Here is a 23708-nt window from a genome sequence, read left to right on the forward strand (position 1 = left end):
GGTATCACCCGCCACTCACACAATTTGCATAGAAAAATAAATGTTTTTCGGTGTTTGTTGCCGAACGCCGAGTCACGGGTATATCTCTTGTCTACGCGGTGCAATTCGCCTTGCAGAGTTGCATCCCTTAGGCATGCCTGAAACCTATGATCGTGAGTTCGAACCCTAGTTCGCCCCGATTATGTTTCTAGGGTTGTCAGTACCATACCCGTGTATGAGTTTCACCGAAGTGGTAAACGTCTGAGACCTGCATCACTTCGGGCTTTCCTCCCACATTAAGCTGACACGCCTTGTCGAACTGGAATACTGTGAAAGGTGGCGTTAAACCCAACTCACTTACTCAAAAAGCAAAACTCCAGCCACACACGACAATCGGCCAGTCTGCAAACCAACTATGGAATGAACGATGCATGAAATCAATGGAGCCTTTCAGCTCGCCGACCATATCAACCATGCACATCTCAAGATCCGATACTTGGGATAAATACGTAATCTGTGATTGATATGTCGCCCATTTCACTCCGCCGCGCCCTTTAGCATTATTCAAACGACTGGTGTAAGTTTGCGAACAAGAACCTTCTCTCGCCGCCCGCGTCAAATCAATCTCAACACTTAAACAGTGTAAGGTTAACGTGGAGCTTACAGTGTCGTAGAGGGGACGTTGATGTCTAGAACACTCTCACACGTCAATATTGGGCCACCATCACGGCAGCTGTAAATGTATTTATGCTCTCTGCCTACACGATTGTTAAGTAATCGTTGTGAATACATGTGCCAGGAGGGTAATACGACCTTATTTCTACATCAAGTTGCAAATCGTTTTTTCACTCACTCTATCTGTTTTATAAGAAATCGATAACAAAAAGCAGCTTGTGTGTCAAGGCGAGATTACACTGGAAACAGTATCTTTGCTATTATGCATGTCTAGACGTGAAGCGCTGGTTGGGCACGCAAACAAACGAGGTGTCCCTCAGTTGATGGACACACACGGAACTATCAAGGGTCATTGGTGTCTGGACCAACAAGGCCCTTTTCGAATTAACCTGGAAGAACCACCTATACACGCCAGACTAAAATCATCATGATAGAAGAACGATATGTGTAGATTGTGTTACAATAGTCTTATACCTGTCGTATTCCAGGGCAAACTCCAGCTGGCCAATTTTTGGCATATCCGGCTGCATTTCCAGGACAGATGAATCGGATGCGACGCTCTCACAGGACTCTGCTCGGCGTATACCGGCATGGGTGAAGTCAAGATCTGATGCTGGAATCACAGAACGCATACATGAATAGGTGAACCCAATCTCATTAAAATCAGATCTTAGTTCTCGCTACCGCTAAACAAAGATCTGAGGACACTCCATTATGGGTCACGTCAGACCGACCTTGTGCGAACTTTGACGACCAATGGAATGACTGACAAGAAGTCGACATTAGCCATTCAGAAGGCAGCTTTCTCGTGCTTTACGGCACTAATTTCAAATTGGCGACTACGCTTCGAAACGTATTTTGACAAATTCTCCATTAAAAATGTGAAACCTGAACAAAAGAACATTCTGGAATGGCTAATAGAGAGTCTAGATTGTATGGATTCAGTCATTTTTCGAGGATGCATGATTCGAAATCACATTCCGACTGTCACTTTCATGATCTGGTAAAGCGACGCTCTGATTGGTCGGATGTGAGGTCGTTCTAACGTGACCCCTAATGGGATGTCCTCAGATCTTTGCATTTGTTTAGCGGTTGCGAGAACTAAGGTCTGATTTTAATGAGATTGAGGTGAACCTTGCACAGGGCACACCTCAAGGACATATTCAGATTTGGGAATAATATTTAATCCAGTCGATTTGAGTAGGCAATGCAATATAATACAAAACGTTAACGCTGGAAATAATCAATCTCGATTAACATGCCGAAACAGATTCCATTGGGCGTCTTTTTACTAGGCAAAATTGAGATGAATACTATAGGAATGGATCACTGAAAATCAGTGATGACGGCAGGTGTTGATACAAGGCACCCCACGCATTGGCCATGTCAATTAGTAATCGACCTTGGTTGTTCTCCAGTATAGGAAGGGGCGGTCGGGTAGCCAAGTGGTTAAGGCGTTCACACGTCACGCTGAAGACCCGGGTTCGATTCCCGACATGGGTACAATGTGTGAAGCCCATTTCTGGTGTCCCCCGCCGTGATAGTGCTGGAATATTGCTAAAAGCGGCGTAAAGCCATACTCACTCACTCACTCCAGTATATGAAACAAGATTGTTAAATGTCACCTTTCATGTCATATCCTATGTCAATCATCGTCCCTTTGGTTCATATTGGTTATGATAACAACTAATTATGATAACGTCGATTGTAGTGAAACCGATACGACTCCCACAGGAGGTGCAATTGCTGTGATTGACGTCAAGAGCTGTTTCCGGCTATGGAGTGACGTATTATCATTACGTTGTTGTGAATGAAGTCTAAGTGTATCTGAGTATCATTTTACCCAAATTAGTATCCGGCATTTGATATAACCGACACGCTTAGGTCTGTTTGAAGTGTGAATGTATGCGTGTCGGGGTTTGTGGGACGTGTGTACTTTACTCTGTTCATGTCGTTTAATACTGAGAATGAATGAATAAGTGAATGACTGATCGATTTGTTCTCCATTGGTTTCGGAGAGAGCAAATATAAATATAAATATGATACATATTTAGACATTATATCAATACACAGAAGACTGAAAGAAAATTATGAAAATATGACATGTCAATATTTTTTGTTCCAGCTACATCACCCCAGCGTTTCCCTGCTCAAAGAGAGTGGGTGAGTATAGTTTTACGCCGCTTTCAGCAATATTCCAGCAATAACACGACGGGGGCTCCAGAAATGGACTTCACGCATTGTACCCAAGTGGGGAAACGAACCCGGGCCTTCAGCGTGACGAACAAACACTATACACGAGGCTACCCCACCGCCCTCGAAGTGTGAGCGTATGTGTGTCAGACTTTGTGGGATGGTGGTGTGTGTTTATTTTTCTGTCTGTTCATGTCGTTTGATAACTTAGATAGTTCTGAGCTAAGATGAATTGTATTCATCAATCTCCATGGTTAAGGTTTACTTCTTGTTTTTAAATGTTAATTGAGGCGATAAATTAAAAAAATATAAACTTAAATTTTCCTTCATAACTTCAATAATTGTGAATTAGCGTGATGATTTAGTACCTAATGCATTACATTTACAGTAAAATACATTTAAAAAGAACACTCTTATAACGAACTGACGGATATTACGAACTGGAGTTTTGGTCTCGGCCATTTGCTGTATAGATGTTGTACATATGCTTATAACTAACTACGGTTATAACGAACTAAAATAAGTGGTCCATTTGAGTTCGTTATATCGTAGTTTACTGTATGTTATTGGGACATACATATCCTTGTGATTTTTCTCCGAGAATTTTCAATAGAAATGCTACTTTCAATATTCGAAATGAAATCTCGCGGGGTGCGATCCATTACAAAGCTGAAGCTATTTTGGAAATATAGGTGACTAATAATGGTGGTCAAGCAACTTATGGATATTTAATATACCATGCTTGAACCCTAGCAATATCCACTTACGTGCCAGGCAACATAGTTAACCACATGGACCCCTCTGTTATTGGCCTTCAGAGATTGCGTTGACTATGCAGATTATTGTCTATTGCCCATCAGACCCTGAATAATCCAATCTGTTTCGGGGACAATAACTAATGAGTCATCTAATATTTATCTCCCAGTAAGGTGTAAGGTTTGTGGTGTTAATGGTGTGACCCTGGAAGAAATTGATCAAGTTGTACGTAACGTATGGCAGAATGCCTTCTGTCTGTTGTGGTTGACTATGAATTCCCTTGGGGATGAATAACGGCAAACTGGCTGATTATCACCATTATCATTGATGAAATAGTATATTTATATATTGACGTGAATGTTCTGTTAAAGATATTAGGTTAAAATTCTTACATTGCGTGTAGTACAGTTTATGGTAATAACGTATAGCCCTTGCTGTTTGTACATCAAGTGTTGATGGCTGTAACTGACGCCATTCTATCGTACCACTGGTCTCCAACACATAAATATCATGGAAGGTTGCCAAATAAGCAGCGTTCCGAAGCCTGCAATGGATGTGGTGGGATTGTAATTTATCGATTCCGTTTGACCCAGTGACTATAGTCATTACGATATACAAGGCGATAAAATCTATTGCCAAGGTCAGTCATGACGTAACTGACGCATTGTTAGAGGTAATATCAATGCTTGGGTACATGCACTACATGTATATGTACGTGTCGGTTTGAATCATTGGTGTTCTCAATAATAATCGCATTTACATTGGGAAAAACGACAGAAAGGTATGCCCGTTGTCTTCTCTGTACATATGACGTTAATTATTCAATGACCTTCCATCAATTGATTAATTTCTTCTCTCCTGGTATATGTATAACATAAAATGAACAATATGCATTGTGCATACTGATGAGGAAACTCATTTGTTGATAGGTGTTATGTTTGAATACAAATCCATCGACAGAACACATAAAATTGATGATTTGTTTTCTACAAATATTTTCTGAAGAAGGAAACGTAATATGACATGGTGATGCTGGACTGACATCTACAATATCCAAGGCCATGAGATAAGGACGGAATGTCCTTGTGGGTGATGCAACATGCAACTTACTGACGGAGCTCGTCCCGACGGATACCGGGCTGGTCCTGTCAACACTTTCCTGCTTGGCAACCTTGCCCGCTTCGAGGTTGAGGTACTTCGGGTCCGAATTGAGCGTGTCATACTGTACAAACTTCCCACTCGTGTCCAGAACGAACTCAGCGCTTTCGGAATGGTTCACCTGCCAACGGAGAAAACAAATACTGTAACAGTCCCCCATCCTTGAAGATGTAGTCTTACTGCTACTTTGATCAATTCATGCGAAGGACTTGGAGGTGTTTGTGTCCTTGGGGAGTTGAGTTGATCCCTTCTGCAGCAAGAAGGCCGAATCTAGGATGCATTGCATAAGCGATCCCAAAACGATACAACTCTGTTAATTAAGATTGTGTACTCTGGGGATCTGTGCCGTCACGGAACACAGCAAAAGTGACCCCCTATTGCAGCGTAGGCATCGGTAGAGATCACACGGGATTACCAGACAGGGGAGTTTCCAATAATGAGATATTTCGTAATGGGACGTGTGTTGATCTAGAGCCAAGTTCCAGCTAGTGGTACGTATGTCTGCAGTGATGTGTTTGCAGATATGCATGCATCCTTACCACTCAAAAACATAGTACATGTTAGTTGGAACCACTGGGGTAAATGACGAGAATAGCCCGGTTATCGGTTCAACGATATTGATTTGCTCTTTAAATGGGCCAATGAGGGGATGTTTAGTTAAGGAGTTTTTTTATCCTATGCATCTACATGAACAAAACAAATCACTGCATGCCGACAACCGCATATCCTTAGGGTCGGTATAGGCATATGCATAAATGGGCCATTGACAAAAATGTGGTATATATCAAAACAGGTTACTCGTCGTTAATGTACATTGATAATGTTGCAATTTGTCGAGTCGAGGCGTCCGCGCAATATTGAGAGAACTCTAATTACACGCTGTTTGGTCATACATTAATTGTCTTCTTTTATACAAAAGCCTTTCAAAACTATCTGTACCCAGTGAAAACTGACCGAGCCTGTTCGTGTGACCTTTCAGACAGTGTCCAGCTTTCTTCAAGACACATCACTGAACCTCTCTTGGGAAGTACATCCTCAAGCAGATTGTATGTGGGAAGTAAACATTAGTCCTATTTTCTCTCTAAGTACGGTTTAAAAGCCCAGGTACCCTGGAGCATTTAAACAAATAGCATCAACTTGTTCATCACAGAACACAGATCAACTTTCATGGATTAACACAGACAGCTCTTGTGTCTTGTATCAATCAATACAGAGACATCAATCTTTAATGCTGCCATAACTGTGTACATATTAAACTGACATAATAGGTAAACATTAAAAACAAATGTTTTTCATGTCTATATTTGAATACCAAGATGACAAGGGGAAAAATATTAGATAAATTTGTAGATCATATATGATGCAAGAAGACATGCAACACTTGTGTTCAGAATACTGTTCATGAATAAAGTGTTGCTATTTTCTCCAGTTATCCTGTTAAGATGAGTTTTGTGCTTCAGTTTGACAAGCGACAACGGTATGTTCACGTACATTATGATGTGATTCAGGGACCAGACTATTGTATAATATTTTTGTTATGGATATTTAAGGTCAACTAAGATAATCAGTTATTGTTTGTTACTGGCGGCGGGGTAGCATAGAGTCTCGGGGTTCGATTGGAACGGACGATAATATGAAGCACATCTTTTGTATCCCCACCATTTTCATGGTGGAATATTTGCTGACCTTACATTTCATTACCTATCAGGATAGATAAAGTGTCTACCATGCTCACTGAATGGTAAATAACAGCAACTATCATTGACACTGTGGATACAAAATGATTATGGTCCATCGATCATATAGCCATATCTCACCATATAGCCATATCTCACCATATAGCCATATCTCACCATATAGCCATTTCCCTGCTCGTTCTTTGTCAGCACCGCCTTCTCCTCGTCACTGGCGAAGCACGCTGCTAGATGGTAGATGCCGAACAGCCTGAACAACACCGCTGCTGCCACCGCCACCACAGCACAGATGACGATCACCAACAGTGCCACGCCCCAGTCACTCATCCTTGTGCTAGCTCGCTCACTGTCTGGGAGCTGAAACAACCAACACAATAGTTTAAATATTTACTCTTTTCCATTATTGTACCCTTAAGCGCCACGAATTCAATATCTTTTCAACTATTATTCATATTAAAAAAGAAACAAATTCTGGCAAAAATAAATATCCAAAATAAGATGAAGGATCCGTCCCAACATAAAAATACTACTACTACTACTACTACTACTACTACTACTACTACTACTGCTGCTACTACTACTACTACTACTACTACTACTACTACTACTACTACTACTACTGCTACTACTACTACTACTACTACTTCTACTACTACTACTACTACTACTAATAATAATAATAATAATAATTCACATTCTCCGTTCTGGGTGGGTTTGATTAGGCAGCGAAAATTAATACATATATACAAAAGAGAGGTGACAGTAAGATAGGTAAAATATGCACATTCAGTTGTAGCATTAAAAAATTATGTTTTGAGTTTGGCAGATACTAGGTGCACGTTTGAAGCTGAAGGGAGTCCCATAGATAGGCACCAGCATAAGAGAAGGATCGAGCACCGAAGTTCTTTAGTCTGTATTTTTGTACACACAGGATATATTTGTATTATTCTAAATTATTCAAAATGATTACTTTGATGTAGTTATGGAAACAAATAAATCCGACTCAGATATTTTAGCCGATACTGTAACACACGCAATGTGTTTCCATTATGTGGAGTTAGCCTGTGTTAAACTGTTCATGTAAAATCGCCAAATGCTTATCATGAGCGTCATGGACACGGTGCAAACATCACAATAGGATGTTGCACAGAGAGCAGTACATCAGTAAACAGTTCCCTGTGAATATGTTGTGTGGAGTTAACCAACCACGTCGTTAGGCTTTCAGATATTACAGCAATTACGACTCTGGTTTGGCAGTAGCTTCCCCACAATGACCAACATCAGTGTTTGTGTTTCCGGGTTGGTAACCAAGGCCCTTTCATGCTATGTATTGATCTTGACCAAGCCGAGATTTGATGCTTTCTGCAACCAGGTGTTGGCAGGACATACTTTTAACACTCTTCATTATCATCACTATGACAATTGCTGTCACGAGGCATTGGTAATGTTGATAAGGTTATGGAAAACGAAAACGTGCACAACTATCGAAATACCATATCTTATAATCTTAACAACAAACATTTAAAGAACTGACCTTCTCCTTTGTTTTTTATTTATCTAAAGGAATATATTTATGCACACACATTGCCCCATTCGTCACTAATACTTTCCGATATACGAGAGAGAGTGGGGCGTGTTGCAGTTGAATACTTTAACTCTTGCCTACGAACTGGTAGAAGCGACAATGTCAGAAGCTACGTTGAAACATAGCTCTCATAACTGTAACATTTGAAATGTTAAACCTAATAAAACAAGCACGTTGTTCAATGTATTTCCACTTTTTTTAATTTAGATGATGGCAAAACCACTCCTAAGCATCATGCAATAGCCTAAGACTTTTGTTTTGATCACCTACCTGTCACCATTGATCATATCCCTTAAAAACGTGTGTGCTGATTCTCTACTTCTCTGATGTCACACGGGGATTGACGTCAAGCCTTTGCATGTAATAGCCAATGCATCATTTGTTCAATTCACCTTATTTTATGATTAACCCACAGCTGTATTTTGTTTCCATGGCTACATTATGCAAAACTTAGTTTTTGTCAGTGAAAAGTCATACAAGCAGATGATTAACTTGAGTAAGAGGCTCTTTTGATGAATGTGTCTAATTTAATTACTTATGGTGCAGTTGAAGGTCTCTTTTGTAATATGGTTGTAGTTTCCTGTGACACTCTCCTGTGACAGTTTGATGTGTTATGTTATGATGTGGGACAGGTTATAGGACAGAGCCATTGACGTGTTACATATTAACACAACCATGCTGATAATCTTTCACGGGTTCGTTAATATATGACATTTTGTAAATATCAGAGAGAGCCAATATTGAAAAGAGTTCTAATAAAGGGATTATCCCTCAGTCACCACAAGTGACACGGGTTTTGAACAGGAAAATAATTCTTATTATAAATTTCCAGAACTGTTGGGGGACAATCTTACTTCTAAAAGTAAAAACTGGCTCAATTTTCTGATCAAATACTTCAAATGCATTTGTGGCAGTTACATTGTATTTACGAATTAAGGAGAGCTTTGCTGCCTTGTGATGTCAAAGCACATGCATTTGTCCAAATCGTTTGAGGGCTTATCCCAGATATGTATATGCTTTAACAACTTCATTTCCCTACCGTTATATGACCACTTCTTACATATGCCCCGTTCGTAGTTGATAGAGATTCACTAACATATGTTCATGATATAGTCAGAGGATCGTACAGTGGATAATAAATATTTCTTCATGCCTTTGCTATGTTCCTCGGATTGTTTATTTTTGTTTCCACAATTTCAATAACTTTTAAAATGTTTTTTTTTGTTAGCAAGTTTCTGAAAACAGTTAAGAGATTATATATTATGTAGAAATGTAACAGCATTCATCATCAAACCACTCTGGTTGTACATATTATGTTTTTTTCTGAAAATAAATTTCATACAGGATCCTCAGTATCAAATATGTCAATGCATTTTAACGTTAGTATCGGTATCCACTTCGACTGTGTCTGTCAAACAATCAAGTTGTCTAACGATGATATATTGCCATTTGTGTTTCTCTTTTCCATTTACATAAAACTAACAAAATAATCAATATTTTCATTATCTAGTTGCATTTCGTGCTACAATGGTAGTGTACTAACAAGTTGAACATCGTCTGATTCTTTACGTAATTCAATCTTGAATGTTTAATTATAATTAACTAAAAAGTAGTCAAATAATTAATATGCTTTATCCAGTACTTCGATCATTTTCTCAACCTGAATTTCCTTCCTCACAACAGTATAAGTTTACCAAACAAAACACAGGTTGGGATGATATCTAATATTGTAATACTTTCTCACTAATTATTCACAAATGATTTCCTGAAACCAAACAAGCTATAATTTCATTTTGGACAGAGATACAGGACATATTTGACTATCTCTCTTATAGAATGCCCTGATAAAATATCTGTTGAGGTGCAACGATAAAACTGTTTTCCTACTGATCCTGCCATTGACTCAATGTCATCGACACACTGAAGGCATTTCCACATTTTCATGTAATATAGTATTTGATCTTTTAATTTGTGCTAAATGTGGTTATGAAATGAAATATTTATCCAAGGTATCATAATAACCATTCGATGAGTATGAAAATCAAAGAGTAAATTTTCAAAAGTAATTTAGATAACTAAACTGAATCCAAATTCAATGGCTTTCTTAATCTAAACCATTTGCTCACGCAATTTGAAAATGTTAATCAGCACATTGGCAATAAAATAAATCAAGCTCTCTCAAATGTTAACAAAAGCCTGACATTAAGAGTAATGTCCTTTTTCAAATAGCACTCTGGGTTCACTGCACACACGACTAATATTTGAAAAGAGGATGAAAGCACTGATCAGCTAACCCAATATTACCAGGATACATGGGAGAACCAAAATAGGTTACCCCTGATACATCCTTGTTTATTACTTGACACCATCTCCAGAATGTGTCAATGATATTGAAAGAGGTATTTGATGAAAAATCGATTACCCCTGAGTAAATGTCATGGCCATGGCGCTGAAGGAAATTGCTTATGGGTGTCTCTTCTGAAACAGGAGTAGGCACAATCCTATCAGTTCTTCACAATCTTAAGGCATGTATTTCATGGATCGAATTACATTGTTGAGAATTAATGTAATTCGAGTAAGAGCTCCAACGAGTCTTAAAGAGTACAGGTTTAATATCTGCTCGATATCTTAGTATCTTTGGACACATTTGCTGTTGCTTCAGTCCAAGTATGCTTAACTTAGTTCAGGTAATTGACTTGCCTTTGTATGTGTTTGTGCCACCGGTAGGACAAGATGTGCTCACATCTTCTTGAAAACCTGGTATCTTCACGAAATGATAGTGATTCATAAATACATGCTTTTGATATAGTCGTACAATGGACTCAGCTTTTAGCACCGATTTCTTATGAGTATGAAAATTTGTTGTCTCTTTTATTTACTGATCAGTGTGCCTTACCTCACAAACTAATGGGTAAACGTTATGGGATAATGAAAATGACGAATAACATTGTGACTGCACATTTAATAGTGCCGTTATTTATAAAGATTCATAATTGTTGAACATACCTTTTTCAATCATATATACACTGCTCTTGCATTTTGTTTGTACATGAAGGATTCACCTTTATTCTTCATACACATTTTCTTTTATTTTCAGAAGGCAAATGGATGTCTGGTATCTTCAATCAATGTTTATTCATGACGTAGTGGAGGCCACAGGCCCATTCTACAGTTGCATCATTGCTTGAGAGAGTAACAGCATATATACATTGGGTTCATTGATATTCATTGTTCACCCAAATGGTTTTCTTAGTTGCATTTACAGTTTCTGGATTTTTTTTGAAGAAACATTGGTAAGTTATGTTGGATAGGATATAAGCAGTATTTTGGGATACTGAGATTGTCATAAACATAATATTGATAGACATAATGATTTATTACCAAATGCTTAGGACACCATCGGAATCGTACAATGGATCTTTTATTGGAAATTTCTTATGATTTTGGAAGGAGTTTCATCATTATAGGAAATTCGTCATATGTACGTAATGTTATTACGATGGCATAAAGCATTTCTGCGTTGGTGTTGATTTTGTAATCTTCTTTTCTTCGTGTGGTGTTATTCAGGGTTCGAACTGGGTAGGTCCATGCTCATGATATCGATCACTGGATTGTCTGGTTCAGACTCGATTATTTACAGACTGCCGTCGTGTAGCTGAACTATTGCGGAATTCGCCGTTAAACACAAACAAACACTCGAACCAAACAGTGATCTGAACCAACATATTTCGTTTTTGTATTTTCATTTGTAGCTAAACTGTTATGTTTCATGCCAGGCCAATAACGCCTACATGGTTTCCAATTTATACATGTCTGGTGATCGAAACATCTCTCGATAGATGTGCGTTGAGCTGCGTCCGTGACGTTACCGATAGCCGGAAGACATTGTCAAGACGCTATTTGAAGGTAATGAAAGTTACTTCTATGCCGTTTCGGTGGCTCTTGAAAGCGATTACGTTATGCCTCAATAACAACCATTACATTGTAGAGTAACGATTATCTAGTGCAATGCAACATTACTGGAGATTTCATTTAAGAGTCCAGCACAAATCTATCTCTTGGGTAACACAATGATTGGAATAAAAAGCATCGAGTTTCTTTGAATAACAAATACCGCCCACTTAACACAGAGCTAGTGTTTGAGGTCAATATTATATTTAGCCATTAGGTTGATACATCCATATGACTAGATCTGAGTATTCTACTGACGGGGTCCAGGGAGGAGTTTTCAATTCCAGCATAGAGTGTTTAGAAGGCATTCACAAGTCTCTTCTCCACACACTAGACGAAAACATTGATTTTGAATAAACGCTGACTATTGGTAAGTTGCACTAGCTGTAGGCGCAGCATAAAGACGTTTGGAATTCCAAGCAAATACCATTTCCCTGTTCAATAAATATAATTACCTCCACGCAGTAGGTAGCAGCTGGTGCTACAATTAATTTACAAGATTAAATACAGTTCTATAATGGGAAGTAAAGAGATACAATGCTGGGTTGCAAATAATCATTTTAGGTTAATATATCTGATGTATGATGCCAATGCTATTAATCCCTTGGCGGAGAACGTGAAGGAGAAAAATAACAGTAATGCTGTGGCCAGGATATTCAATGTGTCCCAGATCTTCATCTCTAGACGTTAGAAACGGTACCTACAGAATGGTACCTCGAGCTCATGTGACAGACCCAGGTCAGTTCGACCCAGTGTAACAACGGCTGCCCAGGACCACGTTATACGCATACGTCATTTGCGGTAAACGTGTACGACAACGGCAACACCAACAACAGTAGCAATTCAAGGATTGCAAAGGATATCTGACAACAGGCAGAACCGTAGTCGTAAGGCATGCAGGCCTCAGAGAATGACGGCCTTTCAGAGGTTTTGGACGTCGCCATTAACGTTTGACCCCCAACTTGAAACGGGAGGCCGACAGTTTGTCAGAGTAATAATGTGGTTGGCATTCTCCCACACGGTGAGCACAGATCTGACGCAAGTGCAGGACAAAAGCTACATCCTCACGTTGTTTCATGTTACGTCACCTTCAGCACGACAGTACCAAACCACTTATAACTGATAACGTTTACCATCTTCAGACAAATTCAGATTCAGAATCATTTATTTACCCAAAACCACCCACGGTGGTAAAAGAGTACAAAATATGATTAACATTAGAAAAATATACATAGAGCAATTTAGGACATTGTATACATACAATGCATGTTTAAATTAACATCAAGATGAAGGGTTTTAGAACTCTTTCACGAGTATAGATACAATTGTACATATATTTCGCAAGTGTTCAGTGCTGTTGTTGGAAAATAGTCTTGCCAATTTATGGGTATTGGGGAACTTACATGTATTATCAGCACTATGTCAGCACTGTGTCAGCACTGTGTCAGCACTATGTCAGCACTTTGTCAGCACTATGTCAGCACTGTGTCAGAACTATGCCAGCACTATGTCAGCACTATGTCAGCACTGTGTCAGAACTATGCCAGCACTGTGTCAGCACTATGTCAGCACTTCGTCAGCACTATGTCAGCACTGTGTCAGCACTATGCCAGCACTATGTCAACACTGTGTCAGCACTATGTCAGCACTGTGTCACTTCCACACCATGTCCTGGTCATGTGTTCTATCTATGTGGAGTATATAACATCTGACCCGTGAAGATCCGGGGTAGAATAGGTCTTCAGCAACCCATGCTTGTCGTAAAAGGCGACTAACGGGATCGGGTGGTCAGGCTCGCTGACTTGATTGATGCATGTCATCGATCCCAATTGCGTGGATCGATGCACATGATATCAATCACTTGATTGTCTGGTCCAGACTCGATTATTTACAGACCGTCGTCATATAGCTTGAATATTGGTGAGTGCGGCGTTAAACAACAAACCAACCAACTATAGTCATCTGATCTTATTTCGATTTTTTCAAGTATGATACGTATTGCTGAACATAATGCATTACGACTGGAAATTAATCAGGATATAACGCTTGGATTGACGAAGGAATCATATTCTTAAAGCACAAAGGCTTCCTCCCACGCTTCGAGGGTCATACCACCAAAGTGTTCCATTTCAGTCAGTACTATCGGATAATCTCTTTGCACTCCAGCAACAACGACCTGTTTCTGATGGCAGAGATGGACCAGATAACAGTGAACGAATTGATCCCGGAAAATATCGTTGGCTTTACACTCTGACAGAATGAACATAATCGATCTTAGGATCTGTTTACAGTCAGGTTAACGCTGACGATGAGCATTCAATTCAGATGAACGCGTACGCTTATTTCAATATATTTCATTCGATTTAGTTTTCAACCTATGTGTGGCATTAAATCAGATCAATTTTCAAATAGATGACTAGTTCATTAAATGAAGCATGTTGATATTTGCATTTCTGATAATATAAAGTCTGACTGGTGCACTTGCCAAAATAAACACAGCTAAATTAATAATCGTTATTTAAACAAACTTGTGTTCAACAATGCACTAAAAATAACATATTGGAAAGCAATTTGCTGCATTTTGAAAATACATAGTTTTGTAATTTAGTCATTGTAAACATGTCTACCACATAGTTGTAAAGATAAAAATACAAGTAGAACCACTTTAAAAATTGCTTGGGTTATTTTTGTCAGTGAAATAATGGTAGCTTTTTGCATCATGTCTGGAGGCAAGAAACTCGATGTAAACAAGAATACCCATTTACGTATTCTATTTCGACAATTCCCGGAGGCATTCGATGAAAAGAAGTTAAACATGGCGGTGTCCGGCCTTTCTTCTCAAGACGAATTCTTTAAGAGGATTGGCTTTCACTGTTCCATTTGATACAAACACTGGCCTGCGGCAACAGCATCAGTTTCACCAGTCGTCCCAGAGGAGCATCTTCACATTACACGAAGCACTGTTTCTTAGGTCATTGTTTCTTAAACTCGCTACCAAGTAGGTGTGCTGCGCCTTGTAAAGCCATTCCAAGGCTAAAGGAAAAAGATCAACTTTAATACGCAAGGGCTATTTTACAGTAATTACAGTAATGCAGGACTTCTAGTTCCTTTCCCATTTTCATCTTTTATTTTACAATGGGACGACCTTGTACAAATTGCAAAGTAAAACAGAAAACATGAAAATGGGATGGGAACTTTTAGTCTTGCCTTTCTGTAATGACTGTTACATTTCCAAATATCTTCACATCAGTTGACGACAAACAAGAGTTGCATTTAGCTGCACTGAAATACAAGCAACAGAACCCATTCAATATTCATAAAATTCTCAGAGTCGATTGTACGATTCCGACAGAATCATGAGCTTGTGTTTATGAATCACTATCCAATAGTGCTGATACTAGGTGTTCGTGAAAAGGTGAGCGTATCCTGTCACACAGGTGACATCCGTCAAAAACACATGCAAAGGCAAGTCATTTGTTCACTTTGTGAAAGATACACTAACCCTTTTATACCAATAAGCAAACTTACTCTAAAGAAATAAAAACAATGTATACGACAATTGGAGTTGTAATGTTTTCATTAAGCTGTTTGACCTAACAATGTTTCTCATCAATTATTTCTCACTTCTGTAACAAAAAGCCTATAAAAGGACACTACCAACTATGTCCTTGCGATTCGGTGGATATCAGTGTACAATACAGCTAGCAGGGGTATATTGCATTTCATTTGATTATGAAAAGAGTTCTGTCCTTAAATGTGCATACTTTATCCCAATGCGTTTGTCACATCTATAAGTAATGATCACAATGTTAGTAACATTCGTTTGACAAATGCTTATGTTCTTTGCTATATTTTCGCTCCGGTACAGAAATTCTGCGAGAAATGTCCAGGCAAGGATCGCTTAGTTTGAGAATCCGAATTATCTTCCTCAAACGTATCAAACATCAGAGTAGAATATATTATGCCCATCAATTTATGTTTAAAGTAAATGGTAGACGTGTCTCAGCGTCCGATTCAGGACAGCCTTTGTCTGAATGAACATCTAGCCATAACATATATATATATATATATATATATATATATATATATATATATATATATATATATATATATATATATATATATGTCTAGAATCACTTCACTGCCATGACTTATAACAGTCTGATTCATATTGTTAATCGTCATCACCATATGGCCCATTTTAAGTCAAACAACCTGAACGAGCTGCGAGCAGCCCGGAGTGTGTGTGTGTGTGTGTGTGTGTGTGTGTGTGTGTGTGTGTGTGTGTGTGTGTGTGTGTGTGTGTGTGTGTGTGTGTGTGCGTCTGTATGTGCGTGTCTCTGTGTGTGTGTGTGTGTGTATGTGTGTGTGTGTATGTGTGTCTGTGTGTGTGTATGTATGTGTGTGTGTCTGTGTGTCTGTCTCTGTGTGTGTGTGCGTTTGTGTGTATGTATGTATGTGTGTGTGTGTGTGTGTGTGTGTGTGTGTGTGTGTGTGTGTGTGTGTGTGTGTGTGTGTGTGTGTGTGTGTGTGTGTGTGTGTGTGTGTGTGTCCATGATGTGCATGTCTGTGTGTGCGTGTGCGTGTGTGTGTGTGCGTTTATCTGTAGAATAAAAATGATAATACTCAGTGTCACATGTTTCTGTAACCTATGCAGGCAAGGTGGTGTTCATTTCGTGGACCTGTCGAGAATAGTAGTCTTCTTGCTTTTATAACAATTTGTCCTTTCTTATACCTCATAACCTCATGGCAGCAATACGTATGGTTCACAATACTGTCGGTGATACTCTTTTAGAGGGACTTTATATCAAGTGACGACCATAGCCCCAGTTATGTCAAGTAAAGTCAAGTTATTTCATTTTCAAAACTATCAAAGGTGGAACAAGAGCATAGTTTACATCATGTTTACAATTCTGGACATAATTGCACGTGAAAAAAAAAGACACGAAGTAATGGTATGATATACAACATTAGGATTTTGTTGACAGTGGCGAGAATAATCGAAATGCACTATCTTCCTTAGTCTTTCTGTTCGCGGACACCTGGTGTTATCACTATTTGATAGTGATTCATAAACACATTATCATGACATGGTTGGAATCCAGTAATCAACTTTGCGTTTGGCAGATATTTCTGATGAATATGAAAGGGGTTTCATCTCTTGTATTTAGTCTCGTTGGGCACAACACACGTTTACAGTTTAAATCTTTTTCCTGTAAATACATCATCTTATATCCATGAGAGCTAAAAAAGGACATTTAAATAGATGAATACATCTATGGTACAAAATTCAATGTTTTGTCTTTAAATTTACATTATGGATATTCTTGGGTCCAGGCATAAACAAATCATATGTTTATTTCATGTCAGCATTCAGCATTTCAGTGCTTGATGTCAGAATAGGAGTTTTGTTTATTGGGGCATGGCACCACAATATAACCGATGTGGGCTAACTCCTTCAAAGACGCAGTAAGAGCACATTGTACTTGAAAAGGTCAAAGTACCCACAAGTACCATTTGAATGTCATATTGATATAATGATTTCTTTACAATCTTTTCGAAATATTTAATAGGTCTGGTCTTCAAAAGGCATTTGGGAATTTGCTCATGCTGAACTCCTTAGTTACAAGAAAAGTTATTAAAGCGATGGTCGTGACAGTGAATGAACATTAAAGACTCTCAACTCCAGCCAATCCCACAACGGATATTATAGGCTTAGTCGCCTCAATGCATCGGGTAATTCGCAATGTATTAGTCTTACACGACTGCAGTGAAATGACCTTTCATCAGCAACACATGTAGATGGAAAATTCCTAAACGGTAAGGGGACGAAGTGGACAGGGTCGTAATTAATTTTCATACTGTTACAAAGAATTGGTATTGATAGGTTCTGAGACGCAAATGCACATGTTTTGTGTGACCACCAAGGGAATTATCAGACACAATCAGTCCTCCTGATCATTGGTTTCTGTCTTCGCAGTCACTCCGGGATTATATGCTTTGAAAAAGAATGCGCCCTACTGAAAAAGCACAAATCGATGGATGCCGTTGAGTTGTTACCGTCCTAGAAATAGATGTGACATTTACAACGGCTGTTATAATAAGACATGTGGACGTGATCAATGACGTGATGTAATGAGACGCAATGTACATGAATCAGAGACCGGAAAGGACCACGGACAGGGGCGTCCGGTGCCACAATGCAACGTCAAACACGGGACTATTTAAGAGGTCGTCGTGCCAGGTTAGGAATAGCAACATCGATAAAAATCAGATTGATATTTTGCTGAAACTGGATCTGGGTCTTGCCAAAATCAATCAAGCTAAAAGGTTATGTTATAATGTTGGTGTTATGAGTGTGGACCGCCTCCGTGGTCTAGTGGTAGAGCGGAAGGTCCGGGGTTCGATCCCCGGCCGCGTCATACCAAAAGACGGTAAAAGATGGTACGTGTTGTTACCCTGTCTGGCGCTCGGCATAAAGGGGCTAAAACAAGGACTGGTCCGCTCGGAGTCAGTATACTGTGTCTGAGTGGGGTATTCGTGTTAAACTTCGACATGGTATCTCAGTGAGCTGGCACTATAAATCGGCATCGGTCCGGACTTGTACAAGCAGCCACACACACACACACACACACACACACACACACACACACACACACACACACACACACACACACACACACACACACACACACACACACGTGATTGCACGCGAATGCACGTCGCTAAATAAGCGCGACATTGAACCCAATTTCACCTCACCTCACCTATGGTGGGCATATGCATGATTTCTGCACATAGCGGTAACGGTTCCATAGAACTGTATGTATTGGATAATGTTTGTCTGCTCATCGGTTTGTCTAACGCCGCAGTCAGCAATGCTTACACAACGGCCTGTAAATAATCGAATTTGGACTGGACCAACCAGTGATTGATATAGCTTACTTGGCACGCAGTAATCCTCGTCACCGAGTCTGACCACCCGAACCACGGGTTACGGGTTTTGGGGGAGTTATTCTAACCTAGAATTCCAACGGATTGCAGTTGTTTTAGTCTGAAGAGAACATAATACTTGATGTCTTTAACATTTGGATGAAAGATGACACCCGTGAACGCCAAATAAAACATAGTTCCGTCAATTCAATGTACATTAAATAGAATGTCAGGGGTTCTAACCTTCATGAGTTTGAACCCCGATTCGCCCTGATTATAATACTTGGTTTGTCAGCACCAGGTGCGTGTGTATTTGTTGCCAGACGGCCCGTGAAGTTCCGGGATAGAATAGGTCTTCAGCAACCCATGCCTGCCATAAAAGGCGACTATGTGTATCGTAAAAGGCGACCAACGGGATCGGTGGTCAGTCTCGCTGACTTGGTTGATGCATGTCATCGTACACCAATTGCGTGGATAGATGCGCATGATGTCAATTACTGGATTGTCTGGTCCAGACTCGATCATTTACAAGCCGTCGTCATTTAGTTGGAATATTGCTGAGTGCGGCGTTAAACAACAAACAAACAAAAAGACTTTCACAAATGTATGAAAGAGTAGAATGATATCAAAATCAGAGAAGAGTGTTATTTATTGCATCCAGACTTCCCACTAGCTACGTATGCACCACACACATGTGTACATCAGTAATCATTCGAACGCCTCCGTGTTGGACTGGATAGAGTATATGTGCGGAGAGCGGAGGGTCGGTGGTTCGATCCCTTAGCCGAGATGTACAGATGGTACTTGATGTAACCCTGTCTGGCGTTCGGCATAGCAGGGATAAAAACAAGGATCTGTATACTGTGTCTGAGTGGTGAATCCATAGTAAATTACTACATGGTATCTCAGTGCGCTGGAAGTATAAAACCAGCATGTACCAATAGTTACACATCCATGCATGTCGCTACATAAGTGCCATTATTGAACGCCACATCCAACCCATTTCATCTCACGCCTCATTAATCATTCAAAGTAGCAGTGCAGACAGAAAATGCTTATTTGTTTGTGAGTACATACTCTCACATACCTTATGTAGTATTCAGCACTAAAACGATTATCGTTAGATCACCGCGTTTCGTTGATAGTCCAACCGTGCCAGTGAATAGGCTGGAATCTCAAATCGACTAAAAAACTAAAAACCTAATGTAGTTAGTCATCGTTGATTCAAGCATTTCGGTTTCCAAAAACACAAATGCTTTTAACATCACTGACACTAACCAGCTTCCCCGGACAACACTGTTGCTCGTGGTGTGTTACTGTCGCTTGGTAATTTGTTGAAATATAAACAGGAGGCTGCACATTGCAAGAAGACGTGGCTGCATGCTGACAAATCACGCTCCACAATTACCGGACGAGAGCAGCCAGCATATACTCTATCCCCAAATTTTATAAACGCGTTCTGGTTTTCTGCAACACGTGTCTGCAAAGACACAGCAAGGCCATGCTGGAACAGGAATTGAGTTGGGGAAAAATTTAATCTGATAGGAATTGACATAGCTGACATCAATATTTAACGTACCTTCTCCCCTATTGGATGTGTTGAAATTAGAGACAGATGTTATTTGCCTTACCGTCGTCATGTATGGTATCCGAAATGCCCTGTACATGCTTCTGTCAAGTCATTGTTAATAGTTTGATAATGAGTGAGTGAGTGGGTGAGTTGGGTTTAACGCCGCTTTTAACAGTATTCCAGTTATATCGCGGCGTGTCAGCTTAATGTGGGAGGAAAGCCCGAAGTGATGCAGGTTTCAAACGTTTACCACTTCGGTGAAACCTACGAGCACGGGTATGGTGCTGACAAACCTAGAAACATGATCGGGGCGAACCGGGATTGGCACCCACAAACATAGGTTTCTGGCGTGTCCAAGGGACGCAACTGTTACCCTTCCTGGCTCTCGGCATTACGGGGATGACACAACTCCTCGCCGGCTCGGAGTCAGTATATTGTGTCTAAGCGGAGTTCCCATGTTAAACTGCGGTATGGTATATCAGTTGGTTAGTACTTTAAAACTGGCATTAGTCCAGGACGGTACAAGTAGTACAAGCAGCCACACACACGCTGATCCGCAATCAGTCACCAAGCCAGACCGCCCGATTCTCTTAGGTTCTGCGACAAGCATATGATAACGACCACCCGATTCTCTTAGGGTCTTCGACAAGCATATGATAACGACCACCCAATTCTCTTAGGGTCTTCGACAAGCATATGATAACGACCACCCGATTCTCTTAGGTTCTTCACAAGCATATGATAACGACCATCCGATTCTCTTAGGGTCTTCGACAAGCATTTAATAACGACCACCCGATTCTCTTAGGTTCTTTGACAAGCATATGATAACGACCACCCGAATCTCTTAAGAAGTCTCTTCGACAAGCATATGATAACGACCACCCGATTCTCTTAGGTTCTTTGACAAGCATATGATAACGACCACCCGATTCTCTTAAGAAGGCTCCTCGACAAGCATATGATAACGACCACCCGATTCTCTTAGGTTCTTTGACAAGCATATGATAACGACCACCCGATTCTCTTAAGAAGGCTCCTCGACAAGCATATGATAACGACCACCCGATTCTCTTAGGTTCTTTGACAAGCATATGATAACGACCACCCGATTCTCTTAAGAAGTCTCTTCGACAAGCATATGATAACGACCACCCGATTCTCTTAAGAAGTCTCTTCGACAAGCATAGGATGCAGAGGACTCTCCTGAACAGTGTAACTGAATGTGTACAAATAGTGATCTTTATTATCTATGTCAGAGTCATATTTGTCGAGTGATTGTGTCAATGAGTGAGTCAGTGAGTGGATTAGTCAGTGAATCTCTCAGTAACTGAGTGAGAGACTCAGTGAGTCAGTACGAAATTATGCTGTTGTTTAAGCCATATTCACACAATGTAGGTAATCGTCAAAAGAGAATAAACTGTCGAAACTTAAAGAACATAAAAAATAAAATATTCATGACTGAAATACATTTTCCATCTTCTGACGCACATTATCCGCTGAACCATCAACAGAGCGCAAACAACCGTCATTTGAAGCAATATGTCACTGTCAGTAATACACCAGGCATATCTCACCAAACAACAATGAAGCCAAGCCGACGACCGCATGTATCTCTGGCCTTTAACGATCCCCACTAGCCGCCATTTAGCCCCTACTTCCTTCTTATATCCGGATTTTCTGGAACCATTTCTAATGAACTGGAGTAGAGTATCCTCTGAAGGGGTCTGCATTCTGCGCACACTGGTGGATTAACTGCCTTCAAAAGCCTCTGGGCACGAGACTAAACGTAATTACGGTGCCTGGAATACCGTAATGGAAGCAAGGGGAAGACACACCGAATACCTAGCTGTCTTTATGTTCTAATTTTAATGAGGCACACAGTTTGGTCCGGATATGTCACACACTCTAATAGCACCATCCCGGGTGTTGTTTGTCTAACATTATAAAGTCGTCGCCTTGGTGTATATTGGTTATAAATGTAGTTCAATGCTGCAATTCAGTTTTAAATATGAAATGCTCTACGGTGCGCTACAGCCAATAACAAATAAATGATACAATTCTTTTTAGATCTGTCACAAGTGTCAACGTGTTATACATGAACTGTCATTTTGACTTTCTGTGTAAGGATCAACTCCTTCCAATCCCAGCAAATGTTTAAGTTGAATATGTCTGTGGAAATCTCGATGAAAATCATATATTAGGTGCGTCCCTGTATATATCATACACAGACCTATTTTACTAGATTTCTGTTATGTGAATCTGTTAATGCCACTGTATTACAAACTAATATTAGTGCACTTTGAAATATGATTTGAAACGAGTTTCCGATTCACAGGTGACTTTGTCACACAAATGAAGTAACAAATATTTTGTAAATGATATATTTGATAATTCATGAACAGTATTTCAACATAGAAATGTAATCTGTCATGTCTTACATATTCATAAAAAATCTGAAAGTTGTTCTTTTTGAATACCAAATAAGGCAATGCGGTACAAGAGCCCATGAATTTTGGCACACAAACTGCCGCCTGTGTAAATCTGAAATGGCTATGCTTAAACAAGATTTATTGTGACCATGTTTTCGCAAGGACTATAAATACATGTTTGGTAACTTTCAATCACAACGGTCATTTTGCATAGTGATTGCCAGTTAACAACGTTTCACACCGTGAAGGAAGAATGTTGTATAAATCAATGTTCGTGTTTTCAGGCAGTAAGCATTCGTTAGAAAGACGAGAGTACAACGACGCTAATTACTCGTCCCTGTCATTGTCATTTCCCTCAATTACGCCTTCGCGACATGACGATCTAAAATTGTCTCGTGAAAGGTGTTTCAAGCTCGGAATCTTCCCAGGAAGTCTTAATCTGTCTAATGCAAGCACTCCATCGGCCAATATTCCAGCTAAAACAACGATAACACCGACGGTTATAATGCCACGCATTAGACAGGTTAAGCTGTGTGCGATAGCGACCTGACAAACATGACACTTTGTACATCCATGGGCCGATGAAGCTTATTCAAGATTTATACACATCGATTTTGAGGCGGACTGGCCATTGTATTCTTAAAGTTAATTTTCCTAGGTGTCTCTTGTGATGGATGCTGTTTGGTTTCTTCTCGGCTTGAGGTTATAATTACCATTCTTGGTTTTGTCCCATTTGCAAAATGAAGAGGTTGTTGACAATGTGATGATAAAATGGCAAAATC

At 39.8% G+C, this 23708-nt stretch overlaps 1 protein-coding gene across 1 annotated transcript in view; it reads right to left on the minus strand.

Moving 5' to 3' along the window:
* LOC124119974 (synaptotagmin-12-like) overlaps positions 1 to 23708 on the minus strand; it is a 41108-nt gene that overhangs the window by 11813 nt on the left and 5587 nt on the right. Inside the window, exons 2-4 of the mRNA XM_046482686.2 lie at positions 6615 to 6812; positions 4714 to 4882; positions 1129 to 1267 (exon numbers count right to left, since the gene is read on the minus strand). Of these exons, the coding sequence (XP_046338642.1) occupies positions 1129 to 1267; positions 4714 to 4882; positions 6615 to 6782 (476 nt within the window). The 5' untranslated portion in view covers positions 6783 to 6812. The remainder of the gene's footprint in view (positions 1 to 1128; positions 1268 to 4713; positions 4883 to 6614; positions 6813 to 23708) is intronic.

This window comes from Haliotis rufescens, unplaced genomic scaffold (assembly GCF_023055435.1).
Source record: "Haliotis rufescens isolate VD_foot unplaced genomic scaffold, xgHalRufe1.0.p SCAF_119, whole genome shotgun sequence".
Classification (NCBI taxonomy): domain Eukaryota; kingdom Metazoa; phylum Mollusca; class Gastropoda; order Lepetellida; family Haliotidae; genus Haliotis; species Haliotis rufescens.